The sequence below is a fragment of the Cololabis saira genome, chromosome 1 (genome assembly GCF_033807715.1).
Source record: "Cololabis saira isolate AMF1-May2022 chromosome 1, fColSai1.1, whole genome shotgun sequence".
Taxonomy (NCBI): domain Eukaryota; kingdom Metazoa; phylum Chordata; class Actinopteri; order Beloniformes; family Belonidae; genus Cololabis; species Cololabis saira.
The window spans coordinates 29,946,020-29,970,600 of record NC_084587.1 but is presented as its reverse complement, the minus strand read 5'-3'; the positions used below and the strand labels follow the sequence as shown (position 1 = coordinate 29,970,600).

At 38.9% G+C, this 24,581-nt stretch overlaps 1 protein-coding gene across 1 annotated transcript in view; it reads right to left on the bottom strand.

Moving 5' to 3' along the window:
• The window catches only part of LOC133459287 (dynein heavy chain domain-containing protein 1), a 36,953-nt gene that overhangs the window by 5,029 nt on the left and 7,343 nt on the right, over positions 1-24,581 (bottom strand). Inside the window, exons 7-37 of the mRNA XM_061739573.1 lie at positions 21,241-21,429; positions 20,901-21,104; positions 20,671-20,781; positions 19,281-19,437; positions 18,898-19,149; positions 18,257-18,400; positions 18,081-18,135; positions 17,638-17,843; positions 17,264-17,507; positions 16,274-16,431; positions 15,310-15,435; positions 14,893-15,169; positions 14,404-14,531; positions 13,764-13,959; positions 13,577-13,665; positions 13,343-13,481; positions 13,038-13,163; positions 12,855-12,952; positions 9,656-12,749; positions 9,434-9,554; positions 9,144-9,303; positions 8,736-9,018; positions 7,122-8,631; positions 6,714-6,789; positions 5,357-5,471; positions 5,050-5,236; positions 2,027-2,129; positions 1,723-1,803; positions 1,282-1,473; positions 711-1,055; positions 174-597 (exon numbers count right to left, since the gene is read on the bottom strand). Coding sequence (XP_061595557.1) covers positions 174-597; positions 711-1,055; positions 1,282-1,473; positions 1,723-1,803; positions 2,027-2,129; positions 5,050-5,236; positions 5,357-5,471; positions 6,714-6,789; positions 7,122-8,631; positions 8,736-9,018; positions 9,144-9,303; positions 9,434-9,554; positions 9,656-12,749; positions 12,855-12,952; positions 13,038-13,163; positions 13,343-13,481; positions 13,577-13,665; positions 13,764-13,959; positions 14,404-14,531; positions 14,893-15,169; positions 15,310-15,435; positions 16,274-16,431; positions 17,264-17,507; positions 17,638-17,843; positions 18,081-18,135; positions 18,257-18,400; positions 18,898-19,149; positions 19,281-19,437; positions 20,671-20,781; positions 20,901-21,104; positions 21,241-21,429 — 9,590 coding nt within the window. The remainder of the gene's footprint in view (positions 1-173; positions 598-710; positions 1,056-1,281; positions 1,474-1,722; positions 1,804-2,026; positions 2,130-5,049; positions 5,237-5,356; positions 5,472-6,713; positions 6,790-7,121; positions 8,632-8,735; positions 9,019-9,143; positions 9,304-9,433; positions 9,555-9,655; positions 12,750-12,854; positions 12,953-13,037; positions 13,164-13,342; positions 13,482-13,576; positions 13,666-13,763; positions 13,960-14,403; positions 14,532-14,892; positions 15,170-15,309; positions 15,436-16,273; positions 16,432-17,263; positions 17,508-17,637; positions 17,844-18,080; positions 18,136-18,256; positions 18,401-18,897; positions 19,150-19,280; positions 19,438-20,670; positions 20,782-20,900; positions 21,105-21,240; positions 21,430-24,581) is intronic.

The following is a 24,581-nucleotide window of genomic DNA, read 5'->3' as shown; positions in this document are numbered from 1 at the left end:
TGTATCTCTTTGAGAGACTGTAGCACTTTGAGATTATCAGTAATGTAAAGTGCATTATATATACAATTTATTGTTATTAATTAAATATTTATTATTATTATTATTATTATTATTATTATTATTATTATTATTATTATTATTATTATTATTATTATTATTATCTCAAGACATACCAATGATGAGCCTGTTTTTAGAGATTATCTGTAGATGCTGCTTAATGTCTGCCAGTAGAGGCCAGCGTTGAACACTTGAATGTCTGTAACTCCACAGCAGCAGCTCAACCACCAATCTGCTAGACAGAGTGTCCTCAATCTGCCAGTCCTTCATCCCTAGAGTCCGGCCAATAGGCAACTGCAACCTCTCAGTTGTAGCAATTGGAAAACCGGTAACCGGTGGAATTGAGTCACTGTCTGCGTGTGTAGACAGGTTAGATCTGAGGTCCTTTGAGTTTATGTTGATGCTTCCTGTTTGGCATAGCTCCTTCCACTTGCTCAGCAGCTCTGTGCGTATATCAGGCTGGAATGGGCCTAAATATGATATAATAGCAGCCAGAATAAGGGAATCACCAGCTATGCTTTGATGATTTAACGCTGCCTCCTGAGGGAATAAATGAGGTGATAATAACTTAAAAGAAAGAATAATTTATGTAGAATATTAAGTTGCAAGTTTAAATGATATGTTATACTGTATATTTACAGGTTCAGCATTACCTCACAAGCAGCTCTCCATTCCCTGAAAAGCATCTCCATTTGCCTAGCATTTGCAACAACTTGTCTTTCTTCGCTTTCAGCTTTTTGCAGCTGAAGCTGCAGATCTTTCAGCTCATTTTGTATTAACTGAAGATGAGTCTTAGCATCCTCTAAACGTTGGTAGGCCTTCTTTGAGTATTGTATGGAGCAGAATTTATGCACAGCCTGGACCCATCGACACAGAGACTCGCATGCCTTACTGACCTCTCGCACAGACTCTGGCACAAACTCAGGACTGCGAACAATCTGGCCAAGCTGCTGAAGCTGTTCATTTGTCAAGCTGTTTCCATCAAAAAATTCCAGCTCCTGTGGTGGAGAGTTTTATTAACACAAGAGCAGTGCCAAAAAAATAAAAAAAATAATGGTCTTAGAAAATATCCCAAAGCAGCCTTTGAGATTGGTACACAAATTGATGAAGATGATGACCACTTGTTGACTTGCATGTAATACTTGATTAACCAACGCACCGACTTTTAATGCAGTTTGTGATATAAAAAAAAAAAAACGTTTTCAAAACATTTTTTTTACACACCTGCAAAAAGTTGGTTTGTTTGAGAAGTTGCTTGGCACTCTCCCAGCCTGGCGGACGATTGAACAGAAAACAAATGGCATCCATGACCTTCACAACTTTTTCAGGTGGATTTCTGTAGTGGCGTACCTCCTCCAGGTCAGGTGGTTTCAAGCGCTTAAGAATCTTGATTCTTAGCCCGAATTCTGGTCTTATCTGGAGACAAAATATTACCAAGAAAATATTACCAGAACATACCAAGAACAAATCCAACAAATGTTCATAAATGTTTGACGGGATGAAACTAAGGTACAGAATCTGAAGTAGGTGTTAACAAGAGAATCTCATCACATGTTTGCTACGCATGTAGTATCCGGTAATTTCTGAAGGATTATTTATGTGTTCCTGGATGCACACATTAAAAAAACATTGAGTGTAATTAATCTGTTCTTGTAGCGGCTTCACCTCTTTCTCTTCTACTAAAATCTTATCTTTCTTGAGCAGGTTCTTCTGATCTTCTATACCGCCAAGGAGTTCCTTCTCAAGCTGCAGGGTGGAGACAAAGAAAAAGTACAGTTTGTGAGGATGTCTGAATAAGTTAAGTTATATATATACATATAATACAGTAATTTATAGCAATATTGAACAAGTGTTATGACCGAACACTTTATGTGTTTTTTTATTTTTTGAAGGCATAAAATATTCTTATTGTAATGATACAGAATAACAGTCCCACTAGATTGGCAAATGTCTTACTGCTGTACATTACCTGTTGTACTATGGCAAGCATCTTTCGCAGTCTTAATACGTGCTCTTTACACTCTTCAAGCTTTTTATTCACAGCCTCCAAGCGAGCCAGAGCAGTGGAAAATCTGAAAGATAAAGTGTTTTTTCTATAGATCCACACATTTATTTCTATTCTGAACTTGATGCAACTAATTTATCGATGTCAAATGGATATATGGAGTGGGGTGATGTTTTACTTTTTAAATTTTACATGTCATAATGTTCAAGACAGACATTTACAAGAAAAGCCTTTAAGGTTTAACCTTTCATCTTATCTATTTATGTTTATCTTATAGTCTCTATATAGAGGATGACAAATAAAGATTGTATTTTATACTGATCGTTCTTTTTTTGTTTGTTTTTTAAAAGGATGTCATTATTCTGAATTAATACATAACTATTAATATGCTGCAACCTAATTTTATAATAAGACATTACAAGGAAAGTTGACAGCTAATCTACTAATCAAATTTACTTATTAAGTAGTGATCAGAAAATGTGTCTAAAAAAAAGACACAAATGTTACTTTCCGTGTGTGGAGCATTCAGGAATATTTTAATAAAACTCCAAGAATGTAAGACATCAGCAGTGATCTTAACTGAACCAACTCTTGTTGATCATCAGTTTGGGAAGGGTTACAAGACTGTTTGCAAACAATCTGCAGGCCTTCATTTTACATTGAGAAAGATTAAAATATTGTGGTGGGACCTCAAGAAAGCATTGCATAAATGAATGTCTATAAATGTATTGTTTTGAGCAACATGTTAAATGAGAGTAATGGTAAATGGCTTACCAGCGCTTTCCAGCTGTACTCCTACAGCCCCAAAGCGCTTTACAATGCACAGCAGACAGTCACCCATTCACACACAGATTGTCGGCAGAGCTGCCATGCCAGGGTTCCCACTATGTCACTGAAATTATTTCCCAGGACTTTTCCAGGACATTTTAAGACATTTTAATTAAGGGTGCTCCTCTTCCCTGTGGTGTCTGTGAGCATTTCACTCTGTTGACTACTTTTATTGGAAATAAACGACGTTAAGTCTACTTAAAAGGTACAAAGTAATTAATCTCTCTAATTTCTTCTCCCAACTATCTGTGCACATACACAGTATTTTAATACAACTAAATTCCTACAGTTGTTTTTTTTCACTTACTTTCTATTGTCAGACAATAAAATAAGTGTGAAACACTGGATAAAGTGAAGCCCATTGAAGATTACCTTCCATCCATCCATCCATCCATCCATCCATCCATCCATCCATCCATCCATCCATTTTCCGCCACTTATCCGTTCCCGGGTCGCGGGGGCAGCAGCCTCAGCAGAGATGCCCAGACTTCCTTCACCCCAGACACTTCCTCCAGCTCCTCCGAGGGGAGTCTGAGACGTTCCCAGGCCAGCCGAGAGACATAGTCTCTCCAGCGTGTCCTGGGTCTGCACCGGGAACAAGTCTGACCTGCTGCCGGCAATGCGAACCAAACTCCTGCTCCGATCATACAGAGACCAGACAGCCCTTAATAGAAGGCCCCCGGACCCCATACTCACTGACCCCCCACAGAATGGTATGAGGGACACGGTCAAATGCCTTCCCCAGATCCACAAAGCACATGTAGACCGGTTGGGCAAATTCCCATGAACCCTAGAGCACCCTGCGGAGGGTGTAGAGCTGGTCCAGTGTTCCACGACCGGGACGAAATTACCTGTTAACTTTAATTAACTCCTGCTCTGCTGGAATCAGAGTTGCATCCACTGCATTCTGCCAATTCGTTAAATGATACGCCCACCACAGCTCTTCTCTGCCTGTCACTCAACACAGGACAGGGCGGGGCTTGTGGAGAAAAACTTCACATCGCAGACCAATAACGACAACTTTCACACCGTGTCCTAACTGCATGCAAGCGTCCGACTATCGCGTCGCACTGCGTGACATCGGACGCTCTCTGTCCACACTGAAAGCGTTATGGGCCCCCAAGTTATTTTGATTGACAGCTGGAACTCGCTTTTTACTCACCACACTACCCACCCGTGCGCACCTAAAGTGGCAGCACCTCACGACACGCTGATTGGCTGGAATCTGCGCAGCTCAGCGAGGTCAACGGACGAGACGAAGCGAGCGCGAAACCCATTAGTCAGTCTCTCGCTAAGCAGAGACTGGCTATCACATTATGGTAAATGAAAAATACACAAGCTTTAGATAATAAGTTGTGAAACTTCCAGCTCCCTGGCGATATCCCTCCAGCCACTGCCACTTTATTGAGGTTTTTGTAGTGAATGAGGAGGTATCATAGAGATAACATCATTTCAACTAACTGGACCAGCCTTTCCTCATCCATGACTGTCTCCTACAGCGCTTTGAACCGGCTTTCAACGCGAGCAACAGGAAGAAAGTAGAAGCAGGGCGTCGGAAAATGTTCAGTTCAAAACGGCGTGCCGCATCGCGCCGCGCAGCGCTGTGTCGCTCGCAGCCAGTTAGGACAGTCCAATAGAAAATAAAGCAATGGAATTGATTTTGTCACTGATGCTCGCTTGCGTCGCATGCAGTTATTAGGACAGGCTGTCAGTCGCGAGTTTTGTCTCTACGCGTTTAGTCCGTAACGGCTTCTGAAAAGTCGCTAAATCTAGCAGCAGTCAACTGGAGGCACTGCTAAATAAATATAACTGATACAAATAAATATAACTTTGTTCAATAAATATAACTGATACAGAATGTACTTTTTGTACTTTTTGCTTTTCTCTCGATGTTGTATTCACTTTATTTTAAGACAAAATTATTATTATTATTATTATTATTATTATTATTATTATTATTATTATTATTATTATTATTATTATTATTATTATTATTATTATTATTATTATTATTATGTGCAAGTGCGTTTTTTTCTTTTTCATGTGACTGTGGTCAGACAGTTATTGCTTCCAGATATATTATCACTAATGTGCCAGTAAAACAACATTAAATCACAAAAACAAACAGGAAAAAATTATATTGTGCAATGAAGGGCTACCTGTTGGTTTTGCTCTGCGCCTGTTTGTGTAGTTTCTCGCAAAGATTTTCAAAGTGGGCAATGAACTCCATATAAGTCCTGGGGCTGAAAGGCTGAGCTCCAAGACCGACAGAAGCATACTGACATGCAGACTGATGGATTCCCGCCATAGCCACAGACAGGCTGTCCCTAAAACTTTCTGGAATCACTAAATAAAAATAAAATGTCTTAGTAGGGCCAGAGAAGAACACACAGTGTACTGTCCATACAATATACAGCATGAACAATATGTCACGTATATCATATGTTAACTTTGACAATGACTCACTTTCATGGGGACACGGTTTGAGGCGCTGAACAGCAGTTTCCACCAGAGACTGTTTGGACCATGGCTGGTACACCTCTACACAGGAGCTGAGCCTAATAGCTTTGGCCATTTGTGCCTACAGTGTATGGAAAAAATAAAAAACAAACACAAAAAAGTAGCAGAAGGATATTAGAGCAACAGAAACACTATGGGCTAAAACCTATTTGGCACATTTTGGATCAAGGAGTTGAACTCACAGTTAACACAATATATGTTTTGTTTTTGTTTGTTTTATTAAGTAATTTGCATTCTTTTGTTTGTTATTTCTTATGGAGGATTTTTTGTGCCAAAATTAAATAAATAAATACATCATGAATTAATTAAAATGGGAATTAAATATATCATTAATTAATTAAATGTGTCATTAATTAATTAAAATTAGAATGAAATATGTCATTAATTAATTAAAATACAATTCATTTTAAGTAAAAATATATATTTATTATTTCAGCATTTAATTAATTAATGACACATTTAATTAATGATTTCGTGTTACGTGTGAATCATGAAATGTAAAACTGCATTTAATTAATTAATGACACATTTAATTAATGATTTCGTGTTGCTGAATCATGAAATGTAAATGTAAAACTGTCAGTTTCACTCGTCAAACTCAGTGGGCGGGGCTAACGCGAATCCAGCAGAGGAAGCAGAGGAACTTCCTCTGCTTTACATGCTACATGCTTGGGGTCAGCAGGTCCTGCTTCCACATACTCTGCAAGGTCGAAGATATCGCTCACCAACTCTCTACAAAGTTCCCGAAAATCCTCCGAACTCACAGCTGTCATGTTTAGAACGGCTTCCTCTTCCACCTCCAGTTTCAGACCAAAGCAGTGGATTCCACTGGATTCGCGTTAGCCCCGCCCACTGAGTTTGACGAGTGAAATTGACAGTTTTACATTTACATTTCATGATTCAGCAACACACACGAAATCATTAATTAAATGTGTCATTAATTAATTAAATGCAGTTTTACATTTCATGATTCACACGTAACAGGAAATCATTAATTAAATGTGTCATTAATTAATTAAATGCTGAGATAATAAATATATATATTTACTTAAAATGAATTGTATTTTAATTAATTAATGACATATTTCATTCTAATTTTAATTAATTAATGACACATTGTATTAATTAATGATATATTTAATTCCCATTTTAATTAATTCATGATGTATTTATTTATTTAATTTTGGCACAAAAAATCCTCCATAATTTATTTCATGAAAGCTGCCTGAAAAGTCTGTTTTTGTTATGAAATATAAGCATTCAGTTTCCAGGACATGCATAATAATTCAGTGAAATTACTTACACTCGAGCTTTGAGTTTCATTGTTGGCGGGCATCAACAGGAACACATGAATATTTCTGTGGGCTTGGCTCAAAGACCTGTGTGAAAATAGATATGCTTTGTGTACTGTACAATTAGAACAGCACTGTATTTTCTTTAAAAAAGAAAAAACTCTAAATAGACATCAATCCTCCCAGTCTGAGCCCGTTGTTGTAAATAATCTTACACCACAGTTATTATTGCATCTACAGTATGCCTACTATTACAAACTAAACACTATAAGGATGAACACACTTGTTAGAAAATCCCACATCTTCACTCACTTGACGGAAATAAATTTTAGGCCCAATTTCTTTGATAAAATGATGGTGTTCAGAGGATAGTCCTACCAGTTCTAAAAATATAATTAATAGTAGAATTTTCCTCTTACTTCTTGCGCATCCAACAGTCCATATGGTATTTTCTTGAGTATCCCCCAGCCAGTCTGGAAACAAGTCTCCTAAGCTCATCCTCTGTGTAAAGTGCTGGGTAGGCGCACTGTGCCATAGCCACCAGTAATTCTTCCCTGACAGGCAGACTGACTTCCTCATGAACCAGTATGACAACTCCATCCACTCTAACTTTATTCCCAGCCTCTCTCAGGATTGTATGCAATTTATCTTCATTCCCTGAATGCACTTCTATCAAATGATAGCGTGTGAGGCAGGCAGCTAAACGCACAGTGGTCTTTCGTCCTGTTCCCCTATTTGAGCTTATCAAAACTCCATGACCCTTAGGTATGAGCAAAGCCCTAAGGATGTGTAAGAGCTGACTCAGCCCCTCTCTGTGTAAAGTGTATTTGTTTACTATGTTGCAAACATAATTATCTTTCTTTCTTTCATCTTCCTCTTTTTTGTCCATGAGCACGCAAAGTTCTTCCAGTAGTAAATCAAGGTCTTGTTCTTGATAATAGCAGGGAGCCCTAAAATTGTGTTGGTGAACCAGAAAGTTGAGGGTCTTTAATAATTCAGGACCATATACAAGGTTTGCCAGTTTTTCTTTCAGGTCCTGAAAAATCTGTGGGAGCACAGGCTGAGCCGTTAGGTTTAGATCATCTGAGCAAAGTCTTTCAGATAAGGGAGACGATTCTCTCAGTGCATGGCCTTTTTTAACTTTAGACTGGTCAGCTGCTTTTGGCTCTTCAAGGACATAGTTAGTATCAAGATTCTGGCGTATTGGCTCAAAGACGCATGCTGATTCCACAGTGTGTGAGTCATCTAAACTGTCTGGGGGAATTTTATCAACCATTTTACTTCCATAATGTGTTTCTGCTTCCCCGACTATGAGTGACATAAGGGTTTTTCTTTCATCTTCTGAGCAGAGTCTATCACCGAAAGTACGCATGCACTCATGCATCCAGAGTTTTACCATGTTAGGAAGAAATGCCGGAGGAACCGGGAGGGCTGCTGGAGTTCCTGACTGTAAACTGTTATTTTTATGGAGTATCCTTGTTTTTGGGGTATTACGCATCCAGAGGCACATCGCTGAAAACACCTTCTGGAGGTCATGTTGGGAAAATATGAAATAAGGCCTTCGTGAATTGGGCTGGAATTGTTCCCAGACAGCATGGCACAGATGTTTTGTGGCAGTGATGATACAATTTGACAAGTCACTGTACTTCGGAGGCATTCCATTGAGCCAGACGTTAAGCGATGGAGAATGGATAGACAGTATAAGGTCAGTAGACAGACTAGGGAGCACAAAGATTGAGAACAGGCGTGAAAGCCGTGAGGATATCACACTGTGAGGATTGCTCAGTTCAGAAATACAACATGTAGCTATATAGCCGACAGCTGCAGAACTCAGTGACTTGAAGGAGTAGGTGTCGAACATCTGAATCTCCCCTTTTGAAACACTCTGACGCAGAGTCTCCAGAGCTGTTGATGTTTTTCCAAAGACATCTATCAATAGTACAGCAAAAAAAAAAACAATCTTAAACACTATCCTGCCCCAAACTGATTTAAATGTTATTTATACATTTTCTACCAGTTTTTTTCTTACTTACCGCGGGGGGCTTCATGCAAGTCATCCACAAACAGAAGCAAGCTTGGCTGTTTTCTCGTGGAACCCAATGAATATTTAGCATTTTTCTGGCTGGGAATGCTATCCAGTATAATGCGCAGGTCTCTGGAGCTCAAAACTGGACATGATGGTAAGCTATTGTTCTGCATGAGAAAGTCCAGCAAAGTTTTGCAAATCGTGGTTTTTCCTGAACCAGGCTCTCCAGCAAGCAGCACTGGTTGGTTTGCTACTGACATTAGGTAGAGGAGGTGCCTGTATTTCCCATACTGTGTAAATAGATACAGACATGGGGTTAAATAAATAACAAATCAAAATAAAACATTTACATATTTGAATATCCTAAATACCATTGATTTACTGCTGCTAAGTCAGTACATTATTAAGAACAAACCTTGGGAGCAATGAAACTGGTCAGCTCTGTGTTTTTGGGACACATCTTACTGTCGACGCCAAAAAAGTGTTCAAATACACTGTCTTCATCAGGAACTACAATTTTGTAGCTGCAGCTAGACAGCACCTGGCGGGCCAACATTTCAAACTGTGGCCAGTGGCTAAATCAAAACCAAAACATTTTGAAGAAAAGATGTCGGACTTGTATTAAACAAACACAACTGAACATATACAGTACATACACACATAAATATTAAACATAACTAAAGAGGTCAATCAAGATTCACTTACCAATAATGTAGATGTCCACCAAATCCCCAAATATAAGCAACCAGGAAAAGGTTCCTGAAGAGTAGCTCTTGTTTACTTTGGCCATCAGAGCCGAACACGTTTATCCCATCTACAGCTCGATCTAATATGAAAGTAAGTCATACACTATTAATAAAAGTCAAATAACTACACAGCTGCCAAGTGGATATAACAAGTGGATATAATCAGTTATGATTACTGTACCTCTGTTATCTGATGGAGGTTTTTCCAACTCCTCCCCAAACTGTTTTAAGAGGGCACGCAGAATCCTAGCAACTGACATGACCTCCTGGATACCGGATCTTTTACAAGATCCCCTTTCAAAATTGTTGGCAGAAGTTAGAGCATGTTGGTCCAACAAACTCACAGTATTAGAGAAAAGATCATCAGCCAGACAGTGCCATGTTTTCACTATTCCTTGATCCAGTTGGTGTTCAAAACAGACTGAATTTATTTCTTTTTTCCATACAGCCTTCCACAGATCAGTACCTGTGAAATAAACAAGGCTACAACTGGTCACTGCAGAGGGGGTTGCATCTTGTAGGTCTGTCATCTCCATAAGTAGATGTAGATGTGAATGAGAGAGCAGTGGTTCTCCTGATGACAGACAGAGAGCTGAATCATGAGATTTGAGCATTGCGGTTAAATAATCCAACCATCCAGGCTGCCCAAAAGGCTCTCCATCCATGATCAGCCACTTTTCAGATTTTCTCTCATTGTTGCAGATTTCAGAACATGTACAATCAAATTGTTCTGAATCTCTCAACACCTTTGCTACAGCTCCATCTTTCCATCCCCTCTTTTCACAGTAGGAACCAAACAGTTCTTCATGGGACATGGCATTTGGAAATAAAACCAAAGTGTCAACAGCGCAGGACTTCACAGTGGAGGTGAGTGGATTTGCCTCTGACATATCGCTTTTACTTATAGTCTCATTCTCAAACATATCCTCGACTGCTTTGAAAGCCAGTCTATTCAATGCCCCAGCCAGAGCACTGTAACAGGTTGTCTTTCCACTGCCTGAGGGCCCGATAAGGATGACTGCCTGAGAGAACTTCAGGGTCTGATAGAGGGCAAGAGCATTGCAAATTATTTCCGTGTCACCAAAAAGATGTTCTTCTTGTAGCTTTTCTCTAACTGCATCTTGAAGTTGATTGTTTTCCACTGCTTCAACGAACTGTTGGGAAAGGGGAAACTTGCTTGCAATAGGAAATGTTTCCTTGATAATGATGGAGAGCTGTGAAGCTTTCTTGTTATTTGGTATCAAGACAGAAAGAATCGCTTTGACAATGGCTGTCTCCTCTGTTAAAGAAATGTGTATCTTCGAAGGCTTTGCAGATTCTTTTTTATCCTTCTCAAATGGTTGGACGCACACATTTTGTAAAGATGTAGGATCACAGTGTCCAGCTCTTGAAACTTTGGAATCATTTGAAATTTCTTTCTCACTTAAAGCAAGCTGAAAGTATATTTCAGAAGCGCAGATGATTTTTTTCAAGACACCAAGGATGAGGCTCTGCTCATCAGTGAAAAAACCAGGCAGATATTTGGAATCTTTGGCCAGGCTGATCAGGGACACTAGACGATGACTTAAAGACTTCGCCTCTGAGAAACCAACAGAAGTCAGCATTACTTCAGCAATAATCCTGCAGTCTGGATGTATTAATGCAATCGATCTGGTTGCAAACCGTAGACTCTCTGGAATCTCCGATGTGTGTGCCTTTGAAGAGATCAGAACACATCCATAGCTGGGGTTGGGAGAGATCTGTTTCCCCGAAAGGAGGGTAAGGCACTCTGAATCAGAAAGGTTTGTGCAACGTTTGACACTTTCAGCAGTTTTATCATCTGCCTGCTCATTCGGTCTTTGCTCTTTATTTTTCCGTAATAGGTAGAAAGATTGGTGGATGTCCATAAGAAGCTGACCCAGAGAAGAAAGGACGCCTTGTTGAAGAAAGTCCACATTTTCCAATAGAAGCCATGCTCCTGTGTTAAGAGCAGCCAGAAGCATCTGCTGAACAACAGCAAGTCTTGTGCTTGGATAACAATTTTTAACAACCACATGTTGTCCTAAAGCTTTTCCTAGCTGGATTACAGTATTTGTTTTTCCAGACATAGAAGGCCCACTCACGAACCCACATCTGTGGCTTGACAGAGCAAGGACGATACCCAGTATTGCCCTGTCTGTGGAGGGAGTATGTACCATATTCCATTCTTCTGGTCCAGAATACTCAAAGCCATACTGGAAACAGTGGCCTAAAACGTCCACATAGCATGCTAGATCATCACTGCCATCTTGTGAGTTTAAGTGATACTTCATTGTGCTTGACCACTCAAAAGATGACTCCAACGCACACGGTACCTTCATGAGTTCAGATAGCTGCAAAGCATGATTCATTGTAAGCTGCACTAAGGCACGCAAACACATCAGAGAGTATTTGGAAACTATAGAGTTCCTTTTAGATCCTATGACTGTATCCCTTATGGTGTTGGCAATCATTTTCAGTTTTTCACAGTTGTATGTGTATATCTTCCTCAACTGAACTGGACTCTTTTCTTGGAAGGCCTGCACAACGATACTGCACCAAAGTGCCTCCTCAACCACTAGGACACACTGAAGAGGATATTCAGAGACCATATCCAGAACAGCTTGTACATTTTCCTCCTTGTCAGCACTGCATGGTCGGATGCCCGTAACTGTCTTGTCACAAGTTGAACCGTGATTGGATGGTTCGAGTTGGTTTCGCACCACAGCACATTGTTTCACAAGCTGCATCATGGTCAACTTCAACTGTTTTTCAAAATCACAAAGCCAAACCAAGGCATCAGGATTTTTTTCTAAGGGAGGCTGAAAGGCAATGTGTTCCCGCAGGGCACCAAAGATCCCCAGGACCCTCTGCTCTCTGCTGTTTTCAGAAGAAGTCTCGCAGGTCTCTACGTTTCTTGTATTAGATGATAACTCACAGTCTACTTCCACTTCAAGCCAACATACCCCTTTAAAACATTTGCGTACAAAGGGTTGCAGTGTAAAAGGTGTTGGATGGCAAGACATCAGCTGCATCACCTCCCTGTCACTCAAGAACCACAGTCTTGGAAACTGGTCACAGAAGGTATGACGAACATCCTGCATCTGGTTGAATATGGTTTCCATAACAGACAAACTATCCATGAGAATCTGTCGAAAACTATTTCCATCAAATCTCTCATTTGTGTCAGTAAAAACAAAGTTCAACACATGCAGGTCAGCCGATACCAACTGCATAATTTTCTCAAACGTCTCGTCAACTGGTTGAAAACACTTCCACTGTGGGAAAAAAAACGTAGATGTTAACAGTATAGAATAAATAAACACATTTAAAAGTATTTCAAATATTAGATGTGTTCAATTTGTGATGTCAAAAGGACATACCAGATCTACTTTTTGATCACGAAAAGAGTTTCCACAAAACACTTTTGTCAGGAAGGCCCACATTTCCTGATAACTTTCAAACAAATCAAGCAGCTCTCCTATAAATGTTTAAAAAAAAAAAAAAAAAATTGTTTTTGTGCTTGGAGTGATATGGAGAAAATCTTTCTTAAATTTCTACTTTACCTAGTTCTTGTAGTGAGCGCACCCAATCCTCTAGCTGCAGCCTGAACTCAAAACTGTGTGGGGAACTCAACATGGTGGACAGAGACATTAAATCATTCTCTGCCTCAGCAAAGTGCATTTTCAGACCTGAGAGAGTAAAACACAAATTCCAGCATCTTGTAAGCACACAAATGCTTTTTGGCATTTCCTTCAAAGTATTAATTCAGCAGCAATACCTACAACATAAATGCCTGCACTAATATTATGTACTGTATGAGCTCAACATTAAGTAGTCTTACCAATAATAATGGATCTTGCACCATTACAGCAGTGTTGATTGGCAGTTGGAACATGCTCAGCAGTGCCACTGAATTTGTCCAGCTGGAAGAGTCTGTCTGTCCATTTTAGACAAAACTTCTGGAAGGTCTGTGTCATGTTCCACTCTTTCTGTGCATCAATGCAAATCTGACGGAGTAAAAGAGATAAACGTATTTTGTGTTAGCTGTTTATATAGCCTCAAAAAAGAGTTTAAAAGTTTTACAGTGCCATGCTATACTTACATTGTTAATTCGTTTTTGAGCTTCATGTTGTTGAGGAATGATTTCAGCAACAGTCACTTTCTTCCCTGGGAAATACTCTAAGCCTGTGCCTGTGCAATGGAATCGATACCAAAAAAAATGAATTCCACAGAGTGGGACAAAAACGTATGCAAGTGATTGGTAAAGTATAATTGGTAAAGTTCTTGACCTTGTAAAAAATTCTTCCAGTGTTTTTCTGCTATTGTAGTGCTGAATAGCTTTGCCATGACTTCAACCTGATGGCTTAAACTTTCCAGGACTCCTAAACTCTCCTGCACCACTGGATCATCCGTAGGTATATTTGTCAACGACATCACTTGCTCCTTCCACTTGGACATTTCCCTTTGAGCTTCTGACACGACATCCTGACCACAAAGACAAGCAGGCAAATTAAAGACGGGACAGATTTTCTTTAAATATTCATTGACCGACCCGAGTGCACTTAGTAATGACACAGTAAGGGTGAAGGACGCTGATACCTCAAGATTTTACACAATTAAAATACAAAAGATTTTAGATTTTATACAGTAATACAGGTTCATAAAATGGCTCAAATAATCCATTAATCAAAGTATGCCTGCATGTATGCATGTATTATATATTTAGTTGAGCTTGTCAATACCCCAGTGTCAAACTATTTCTTTATTTCAAAGAAATATCAAAAGGTTATCAATTATGAAGAGAATATGTTGAATAAAAGAAAATTAATATTTTTTTTCATTGCCATGAATGCACACAAATCAATCCTTTCATGCCAAACATATGTTATTGTCTTCATTTAGCTAAAGAGATAGGACTTTACATGTTACCTGAGTGAAAAGTAGCCTCTTCCACTTTTCCAGCCATGAAGTGTAATCAGCTTTGAGTTGCCACAACTCCTTACGGGCTATGACTTTCAGGAAATCTCTTGTCACAAAAGTCATATCCATTCCATGTTCTGAGGAACAACAAAAAAATAAGACGGTTTTGTAATTGTTAAAATGCAAAAGATTGTGTGTTTCAGAACAGGTAGGGGGATGGTAGTCTAGTGGCTACAGAGGGGCTTGGGTCTGGAGGACCCCAGTTCAAACCCTGGAATGGCAACAAAGATGAAGGCCTTAACCCTAATTGCTCCATGGTGTGGTGTCAAATGTAAGTCGCCTCGGATAAAAGCATCTGCTAATTAACAGTAGTAGTAGAAGAACAGACATCGGTTCTACTTCTTTTTCTTTCATTTACCAGTTATAAAATCTATGGACTCAAACTGGATTCAAAAATAAATTCTTCCAAGCTGAGAAATATTTTGTGAATAACCTCACCTTGCAGGTTTTGGCTGCTTCTATTAACTTCTTCCAGCTGTGCTCTGAGAGTCAGCACACGTGCACACATGTGGTTCAGTTTAGAGACCATATCACTGGCATTCTGGCTCGTATCAAGGTAAGGTCCAGATGCAGCCTCCAAGACTATATTCTTAAATTCACAGGCCAAAGATGCAAACATTGTTTCCAAAGTCTGTATCGATGAAGGAAGTCTGTGAGAGATGTGGTTTTCTGCTTGTTCCAAGAGGCGGTTAAAATAATCCCACAAGCCCAGCATCTAAATATTGAACACAAATAGGAGCACACTTACTGCACTGAGGTAAAAAAAAATAAATGTGATCAAACGGTGAGGAAGAAATGTTTGAAAATATGTACAAGACTAAAGAACACAACTACGTTCACGTCAGCCCAGCAAACCTTTGGTTCCAAAGTCAGCTCCTGTTCAGTCATCTTCTGTGTATTTGTGCAAATGCAGGTTTGGAGAGACAAAATGTAGTCCAAACGTTTCTTCAAGTCAGGCAGCAGTTTCCCAGTTTCCCTCACCTGGACAGAGAAGAAACATTTTGCTTGTTGTTCTTTCTTCTTCTTTAAGTTTATCATCCCCCAATAATTTATAAAACAATATTGCCCTACACAAAGTTCCCAGGGGCCAAAAAAACAAAGCTTCTGATCTTAGTGTGTAAAAAGGGCATGTCAATGAAAGCACAGTGCTTTCATTATGAAACAATGAAACAAAATAATTAAACGGTATAAAATGCCATAACAGCTAATTAAAGATTAAATAAATCAGAGGATTACACACTGATATGGCAATAAGTCTACAGACACTACAATTGGCACATGGACAAGTGTAGTTGACACTGGGCCGCTCGGTGGCGCAGTGGGTTAAGCAAGCAGCTCATACTGAGGCTACAGTCCTCCTGCAGCGGTTGCAGGTTCAAATCCCAGCCTGCTCACCTTTGCTGCATGTCATCCCTATTCTCTCTGTCTACCCCCTTCCTGTCTGCAACTTGAATAAAGGGCCACTAGAGCCACAAAATAAAAGTTGGCACTATACTTTGCAAAAAGACATTGGTGTCCCTTTAAAAATCAGTATTATAAATTAACAAACTGTGACTCTTCTACGCATAAGATGAGGCACCTAATTCATCTGGATAATACAATCTAAGTACATGATGCATTTTTGTGAAAGCTCATTTGTTTTACTCCTTTTAAGGCAAAAATAAATACTAGTTTATTGCTTTAATTATATGTTTTTTCCTTCCTTTAGGCAGTTTTTTCTTGTTTTGCATTAGCAGCTGTGAATTTGTCTTCATTATGAATTATTTTATTACACTTTTGAAATGTTCTGTGCACATATCATTTTGAAGGGTCTCTGCACCTGAAACGCATATTTCGAGAAGTCATGCAAGCCTTGCGGTTCCATCTTGAGTTCAACAGCAGCCCTCTCCATGTCAGCTCTAAGAGTTTCTGAGAGCAACTTTATCTGTTCAACCAGCTGTTCAAGAACTTGGTTTTCAATGAGACTCAGCTGATGCCCTGAAGAAACAACAACAAAATTGAGGCCATTTAGTAAAGTAAAGTATGTGCATGGTATATGTGGAATGCATGTATGGAAAACATACTGATTAATTTAATATATAAAAATGCAATTAAATTACAACGAAATTCAGGACACAAACATCAGTATTCTGAGATGTGCTCCTAAAAAACAATCTGAGATCATCTTAGATCAAATTCATCTGAAACTGAAAGCAAATAAATGTTCGCTCAATGCAGCCACTTTCACGTTTCAATGAGCAGCAGCCTGCCAGGACACCAGCGTACAAAACAGCAGGATCAATGGTGACTGATGAAGTTTGACAGAGATGGGAAATTTAGTGGTTTCCTTTTTGCTACTTTTCATAATTTGTCTGCCATTTCTCTTTTGATTTACCTATTGTCTAGGACATCTCTGATGTGTTAAATGTAGATATTGTTCTATGATCTTCATTAAAACTACAGTACTCAACAACTACAGTACTTTGTTTGGTTATATTCCATTTTGTAAAGGGAAAATTGTAATTTGTGTAAAAGACTATTTTATCAATCCATTGCTACATCTAGCAATTCACTAACATGATGGCTCAGTTTGTCAATGTTTTTCCTTTAACCAAACATCAGTTTTCTCTGATGGTCACTAATTCTCCTGATCCTTGTACCTGTCTTGTTGACAGCTACCAGATTGCTATTTACAGCATGAGTCTCAGAAATGTATGTATCAAATATGCGACATCAGGCATCAAGGAGTTAAACCCAGCTCTTGCTACACGCTCCTAAACTGGAGTTGTTTCCATGCAAGTTTTACCTTAAGGTTACAGTGGTTACAAACCTAGAATTTCCTTTGTGTGGGTGCAATGGATGTTGAATAGCTGGTTGGAGATAGAGATTGATGAGTCAACTGTGTAAATTCTGTCAACCCAGCGAGGCAGCTTGGTAATGTGTTCCTCATACACCGAAGCAGGCTGACCCTTCAAGGTTTCCAAAGAAGCTGCACTCCACTGCCGAACAAACAAATGGATCTCTTCCAACCATGCATAGCTCTTACACACTTGCTGGATTTCTAGTTCAGCTTCCTGTGAAGATAAAAAGGAGAATACTGTAGCACCTACAGTATAGGTTTTTCAAACTCTTTTTCATGATTAACAATTAATTGATAATTGCATTATCATCAGCTCCTGTTGAACTTTGAAGTTATGGTCTTGCCTGCATGATCTTGGCCTGCTCAGTCTCAACTCGCTTTGTCACGTCATTGATGTTTATGTGCCACTCTAGTTGTGTTTTGGACAGAGGGCAGTAGGAGCCACGCACCATGGTGCCTTTCACCTTTAGAAAAGTCTCTTCAGGTGGCACAAGGCGGTGAGCTGAAATGTCTCCAAGTGATTTACCAATCACCCAATCATTGTTTTCTTCTAGGAATAAAAAAAAAAATCAAATTGAATAATAATGAACAAATAATATGGATCGGGTTTTCTCACTACTGTTGATCTCAGACAAAACGGATCCATATGGGTCAAATAAGTCAGACCACTGCGTTGTGAAAGATGAATAACAACTTCAACAAGAGTGATTACGTATGTTGAAAAAAAAAACAAAAAAAAAAGGATGTTTACTCCTGATACAGCTGAAGTCAGAAGTTAAACCCTCACCAGAGCTACACTCATTGTTGCTGACCTCCAGGAAGAGTCCAGAATTGTCACACATCTGCCAGGGTTGAAAAGTTTGTATCATATATTCATGATCACTGCTTGAGATAATATATGCTTCTCATATATTTAAAAGAACAACAATATTAATCAACACGAGTTGCTGTAATGTGACATACCTGAATAATCGAGTTGCCAGCAGTGAGGAGGGAGTCACTCACTGTTTCTTGAAACACATGGACCGGTGGGTCCACAGTCAGCTGACTATTAGCACTGAAGCACAGCTCAGTGTGAAAGAGGCTGCTCTGCTGAGAACACATCCTCTGACAAACAAAAACACATTCCAGTTATCAGTGTATTAGTTATTTGATTTGGTATAAGAGCTTTATATTAAATACAGGCTTGAATCCACGTGTTTGTGATATTTTGAGAACAAAGCTGACGTAGTGCTCTTTATGAAAATAATGTATAGGTTTATGATTTAAACCACTTTACATTAACTAGAAAAAAGATCTACAGCACTTAAAGCAGCACTATGTAACTTTTCCACCTTCATATAATATTTCCAGAGTCATTGTGATGGTACATCAACTTCCAACAGGTTTAATGAACCTCTGTCATGGTCTGAGGGGTCTGTATCGCCTTCACTGGCACTATGTAACTTTGAGGTGGATGGTAGGAACCCTTCCACACTAGTGGTAAAGCACTACCGCTTTTGTCCAAAGGAGCCGCCAAACTTAACAAAAGCTGAAAGTTACATTGTGCTGCTTTAAGCAAGCCTTCGCTACAACAGTGAAGTCAATACAAGTTTTCTTGACACCTTTACAAGACTGATAAAGGACATAGCATCTTGTTGGATGACTGTGACAAGACTTTGCTTAATCAGTTGATGGATGAGCTCTGCAAAATGTCCCAGTCTCCTCAAGATGCTTTCAGAATGGGCCATCTTTTTCTTCAGCTCACGCTCGTGAGCAAGAAACACGTGAATGGGTTCATCGCGTCTACAAGGCATTTTCGTGAGATTTTTGTCCTGCTGGAGATCTTGTTGTGTCTTATAGCTTTCCTCTTTCACCTTGGGACACACAATAATGTCATTAATAAAAAGTTCTATCATTATCTGTGATTTTGAATCACCAGTTAAAAAATGCACTCTACAGTGCACAACACAATTCCGCTTTTTTATCACAGAAAAGACAAACGTACCCCATTCAGAATAACAGTGTGATAATGAGATAACTTCTGCAGAGACAGCAGACACTCTTGCTTGTTGTTTGCCAGTGTATTCTTGAATTCCAGTAATGTGTAGGTTTTAGACTCATCCAGAGGCATCCAATGTGTCCCCTTAACTTCCTCAATTATGCTGAAAAGATACAGAATTGCATTTGAATAATTGCTGGAGATTAACAAATTTGTGATACAATTTAAATCAAACTTAAACATGACAGCCAGTCCTTAAAACTGTTTTGTGTCACTGTTTGTTCTGATGGTATCCTCGGTATAACTGGTACTCTAACTCTTGATACAACATTTGGGTTATCCTTTACTCTTTCCTTTACTTTAACTACCATGTTGCCTCGGTTTCTCAGTCTTGCCGATTTCCTCTTTACAACATTAGGAAAATCAGACCCCACCTGAAAGAACATACAGCACAGCTCGTTTCAGGCTCCGGTCCTGTCACGCATTGACTACTGTAATTCCTTGTTGGTCGGCTTCCCTGCATGCTCAGTTAAACCTCTGCAGATGATCCAAAAAGCAGCAGCCCGTCTGGTCTTTAACCAACCCAAGAGAGCTCATCTCACTCTGCTGCTAATCTCTGCACTGGCTTCCAGTTGCAGCGCACATAAAGTTCAAAGCTCTGCTTCTGGCTTACCAAACGGCTTACCCAAACGGCTCCTGCCTACATTCCTTCCTTCATTCAGAGCTACACTCCAGTCTCGACAGCTCCACTCAGCCAGTGAAAGACGCCTGCTGCTTCCAGCACAACGTGACTAGCTAGACTCTTCTCTATTGTTCCCTGATGGTGGAATGACCAACCAACCTCCATACCTACTTATAAGTGCAAGCTAACAACGGCTCTTTAAGAGGCATTTCCATGGATTATCACACCCAACTTTTATTTATCTTGAATTTCAATTTCTGTTTTCCCTGAGAACCAATCCCCTTCTTTCCATTCATGTTCTATCTGAATTTCCATTTGACCTATTTTTTATTTTTTTTGAGAACCAAATAAATCAACTAACACACACACACACACACACACACACACACACACACACACACACACACACACACACACTCAAACACACACACACAGCACTGAGAGAGCTGTATGCATATATGCCAAGAAGAGGATGGTGAATTTAAGACCTAGTTTTGTTGAATAAAGGGCCTGTTTTGTAGGGTGGGAAGGCAACAAAAAAATAGAAAACTGTAACGCTAGCATGGCAGCACCAACTGGACTCACAGCAGTCTGCCCAGCACTTATCCAGCTATACCCTCCCTTCTTGCTTGTGTTGTTCTCTCAGATGTAAGTCGATTTGGATAAATGCGTCTGCTACATGACAGTAGTAGTAGTACTATTAGTAGTACTCGCCTGATGAACAGATGAAGAGCACTTCTGAACTGCGGTACATCTATGAGAAGCTGATGCTGTAGATTCTTACACTTCTGCTGAAAAGTCCTCATGTGCAAAATTTTAAGCCAGCTGCCACAGAAACACAGATTTAAAAAAGAGGACTATGAAAATAATGCATGGTACCAGTTGCTTTTAAATGGTGAACAAAACAGAGCACAGCTGATTAAACCTGGCCTGGTTTACAATACCTGGTAAAAGCTTTCCGGAGTCTGAAGTCCCTGAAAAAAGGGATCTTCTGTAAAGCTTTCCATCGCGAACATTCTGTGAACCACTCTTCAAGGCTGAAAACTTCAGAAGACTCTGTCTTCTTGACATGAATAACAAGAGAGACTGAGAACATATAGTGCTCAGAACCAGCATCATTGCGGTCAACCACTTGCAGGTCATAGGGTCTATTAACAAAGAGATCACTTGATTACATATTCATATTGCTATTGTTTGGATTCCAGCAAAAACATATTAGCTGAAAGAATCTTCAAAAGCATGAAATCAAGCATTGGTATACAGTATATCCCTCCTTATGTGTACCTGTAAGTATCCCCATCCACTTCTTTCAGGAAATACACCACGCCAAAAACCCCTGAATTTCTTTTAAGTGTAAGGATGTGAAAAACCTCTATTCCAGTGAGGGGAACTGTATTTGGTTTTGTCCTTTTTCTGTCTCTCAGTGTCTTTTTGCCCTTACATCTTGACACTGTTTCATCGCTCCCTTCAAGACTGAAAAAAAAAACAGAAACAGAAGAGGATAAAAGCTAAAGAAGTAGGCCTACATGTTGAAGGCCGAGATTTACATCACTGAAAAAAGTGAAATGTTGTATAACATTGAAGAATAAAAATCATAATGTCTCTGTAAAATGTATAATTTGAAATAACACAGTGTCAAGTATCTACCAAGTCACAAGTAGGTTTTCCATATGTTCAGTACTCAAGTTGTAAAAAGAAATCAGGGGGGATGGTGGATTTTATCAAATAGGGACAGATAATTTGTGCTGATTACAAATAATATAATATATTACAAATAATAGCACTGACCAAAACACCTGCAGAAATACTGCAGGAATGACATAGCAGCAGTTAAATGCAGCCTTCTGTAAGCTTTAAATATCCACTGGGCTTACATCAAATACATCAAAACACAACAATAAAAAACAGTTTTCTGAACTTATCAATATGATTCTGTCCTTCACAGGATAAGTAAAATGGATCACTGCAAAAACTCAAAATCTTAACAAGAATATTTGTCTTATTTCTAGTTAAAATGTCTCATTTTAGTAAAAAAAACTCATTACACTTAAAACAAGATTCATCACTGGAAAAAACAACAATTTTCACCTGTTTCAAGTAGATTTTCACTTAAAATTAGCAGAAAAATCTGCCAGTGGAACAAGATTTTTTTGCTTGGAATAAGAAGATAAATCTTGTTCCACTGGCAGATTTTTCTACTCATTTCAAGTGAAAATTTACTTGAAGGTGAAAATTGTCGAATACGTTATTTTTCCGGTGTTATTTTTCTGGTGATGACTCTAAATGTTGAAATAGCAGTAAAACCACATTCATTGATGAAATGACATAAGGGATGGAAAGGAGGGATGGCAGTTTTACAGGGGGGATGATTTTGACCGTTTTTATTTCAGGGGGGATGCCATCCCCCCTCATCCCCCCTCAACTCGAGTACTGCATATGTTACTATGATTAAATCTTCATTCTAATTTCTAATGACTAAAAAGTACCTTGGCAGTTTGAGGTGTGTCGGTCCAATGGCACTCTGAGGTGAAAATCTTAAGGCCATTTGTTGAGATTTTTCTTTCCGTTTTGACTCAGCATTGGCTATTCTCCCTTCTGGAGAGTTAATAGGAGGCAGTTTCAGCACTGATAAAGATCTGTCAGTCGGGACATTGTTGACTATAGATGCACCACTGCACCACTGAGCCAAAGAGGGCGCTGGGAAATAAGATGGCACTTCATGTAGAGGTGGTAATGAGACTTTGGGAGGGCTGGTCTTTTCCTTAACCTTGGATCCAGGACTTGTAATGTCTTTAACACTGGGCTGAGAAGATCCATCATGGGATCTGTCCTTTGAATGGTTGGAGGCCATGCTCCAATCTGTATAATTACTGTACCATCACATTAAGTCTACATTAAGGCTCATTCTAGAAAGAAAGAAAAAAAAGAAAGAAGACTGATTTTATATTGAATGTGGCATGAGAGACAGGATTGCTGAACACAAACATCAATATTTAATAACAGTGTTCTTGGTAGCAACAATTTCTCAAACCAGGTGCAATAATGTTATATGTTATCATAAAGTATAATCTTTTTTTAAGGTTTTAAAGTATAATCCGTTTTTCTGTTAAAACCAAAAAAAACGAAAAAAAAAAGGAAACAGCGCCCACATTTTCTATGATTTAGTTACTATATTTTTCGTTTAAACGGCTAGTTTGAATGATTAAGCATAAGCTTTTCATACGCTAATACTTTATGGCAGTTAAGGCTGATTTATGGTTCCGCGTTACACCAACGCAGAGCTTACGGCGTAGGGTACGCAGCGACACGTAACGTACGTTGCGCGTCGCCGCGTACCCTACGCCGTACCCTACGGCGTAGGCTCTGCGTCGATTTAACGTCAATAAACGTCGATTTAACGCGTCGATTTATAGATTTAATTTAAATCAGGCTTTAATGTTAACTGAGTCAAATCCAACACTCGTTCATGATAATGTTTGACTTTAACAAATACAACATAACATTTCTGAGGCAAAAGATCTACTTTAACCAAACTCACTTGTTAGCATTTTAAGAAAGGAAAACGAGACTTCTTACCTGGTTGAACAAAAGTCGTCGGAGTAACCAGTGCAGCAAGTCGTTGTCATGGTAACCCATCGAAACTTCAGTTGAGTCGTTGGAGCTCGTTAGTGCCAGAAGTGGGCACATACTTAAATTATCCCAATTGTGTGAAACATATAATCTATTTTTCTAATATGCATGTATTATCTTTTTATACATGTATACAAAAAATAAATAAAATAATAATAATAATAATAATAATAATAATAATAATAATAATAATAATAATAATAATAATAATAATAATAATAATAATAATTATTATTATTATTATTATTATTATTATTATTATTATTATTATTATTAATATATATATATATATATATATATATATATATATATATATATATATATATATATATATATATATATATAAAATCCTTTAAAACCAAAAAAGGTTCATTTTATTTCTCATTAATGTACACTCAGCACCCCATCTTGACAGAAAAAAACAGAAATGTAAACATTTTTGCTAATTTATTGAAAAAGAATAGCTGAAATATCACATGGTCATAAGTCATTTTGCTGTGACACTCATATTTAACTCACATGCTTTCAATTTCTTCTGATCCTCCTTGAGATGGTTCTGCTCCTTCATTGGAGTCCAGATGTGTTTAATTAAACTGATTGGACTCGATAAGGAAAGGCACACACCTGTCTATATAAGACCTTACAGCTCACAGTGCAGCTCACAGTGCATGTCAGAGCAAATGAGAATCATGAGGTCGGAGGTACTGCCCAAGGAGCGTAGAGACAGAATTGTGGCAAGGCCCAGATCTGGCCATGGTTACAAAATAATTTCTGCAGCACTCAAAGTTCCTGAGCACAGTGGCCTCCATAATCCTTAAATGGAAGAAGTTTGGGATGACCAGAACTCTTCCTAGACCGGGCCGTCCGGACAAACTGAGCAATCGTGGGAGAAGAGCCTTGGTGAGAGAGGTAAAGAAGTACCCAAAGATCACTGTGGCTGAGCTCCAGAGAGTTCCACAAAGTTCCACAGGTTCAACTGCAGGAACAGGACGACT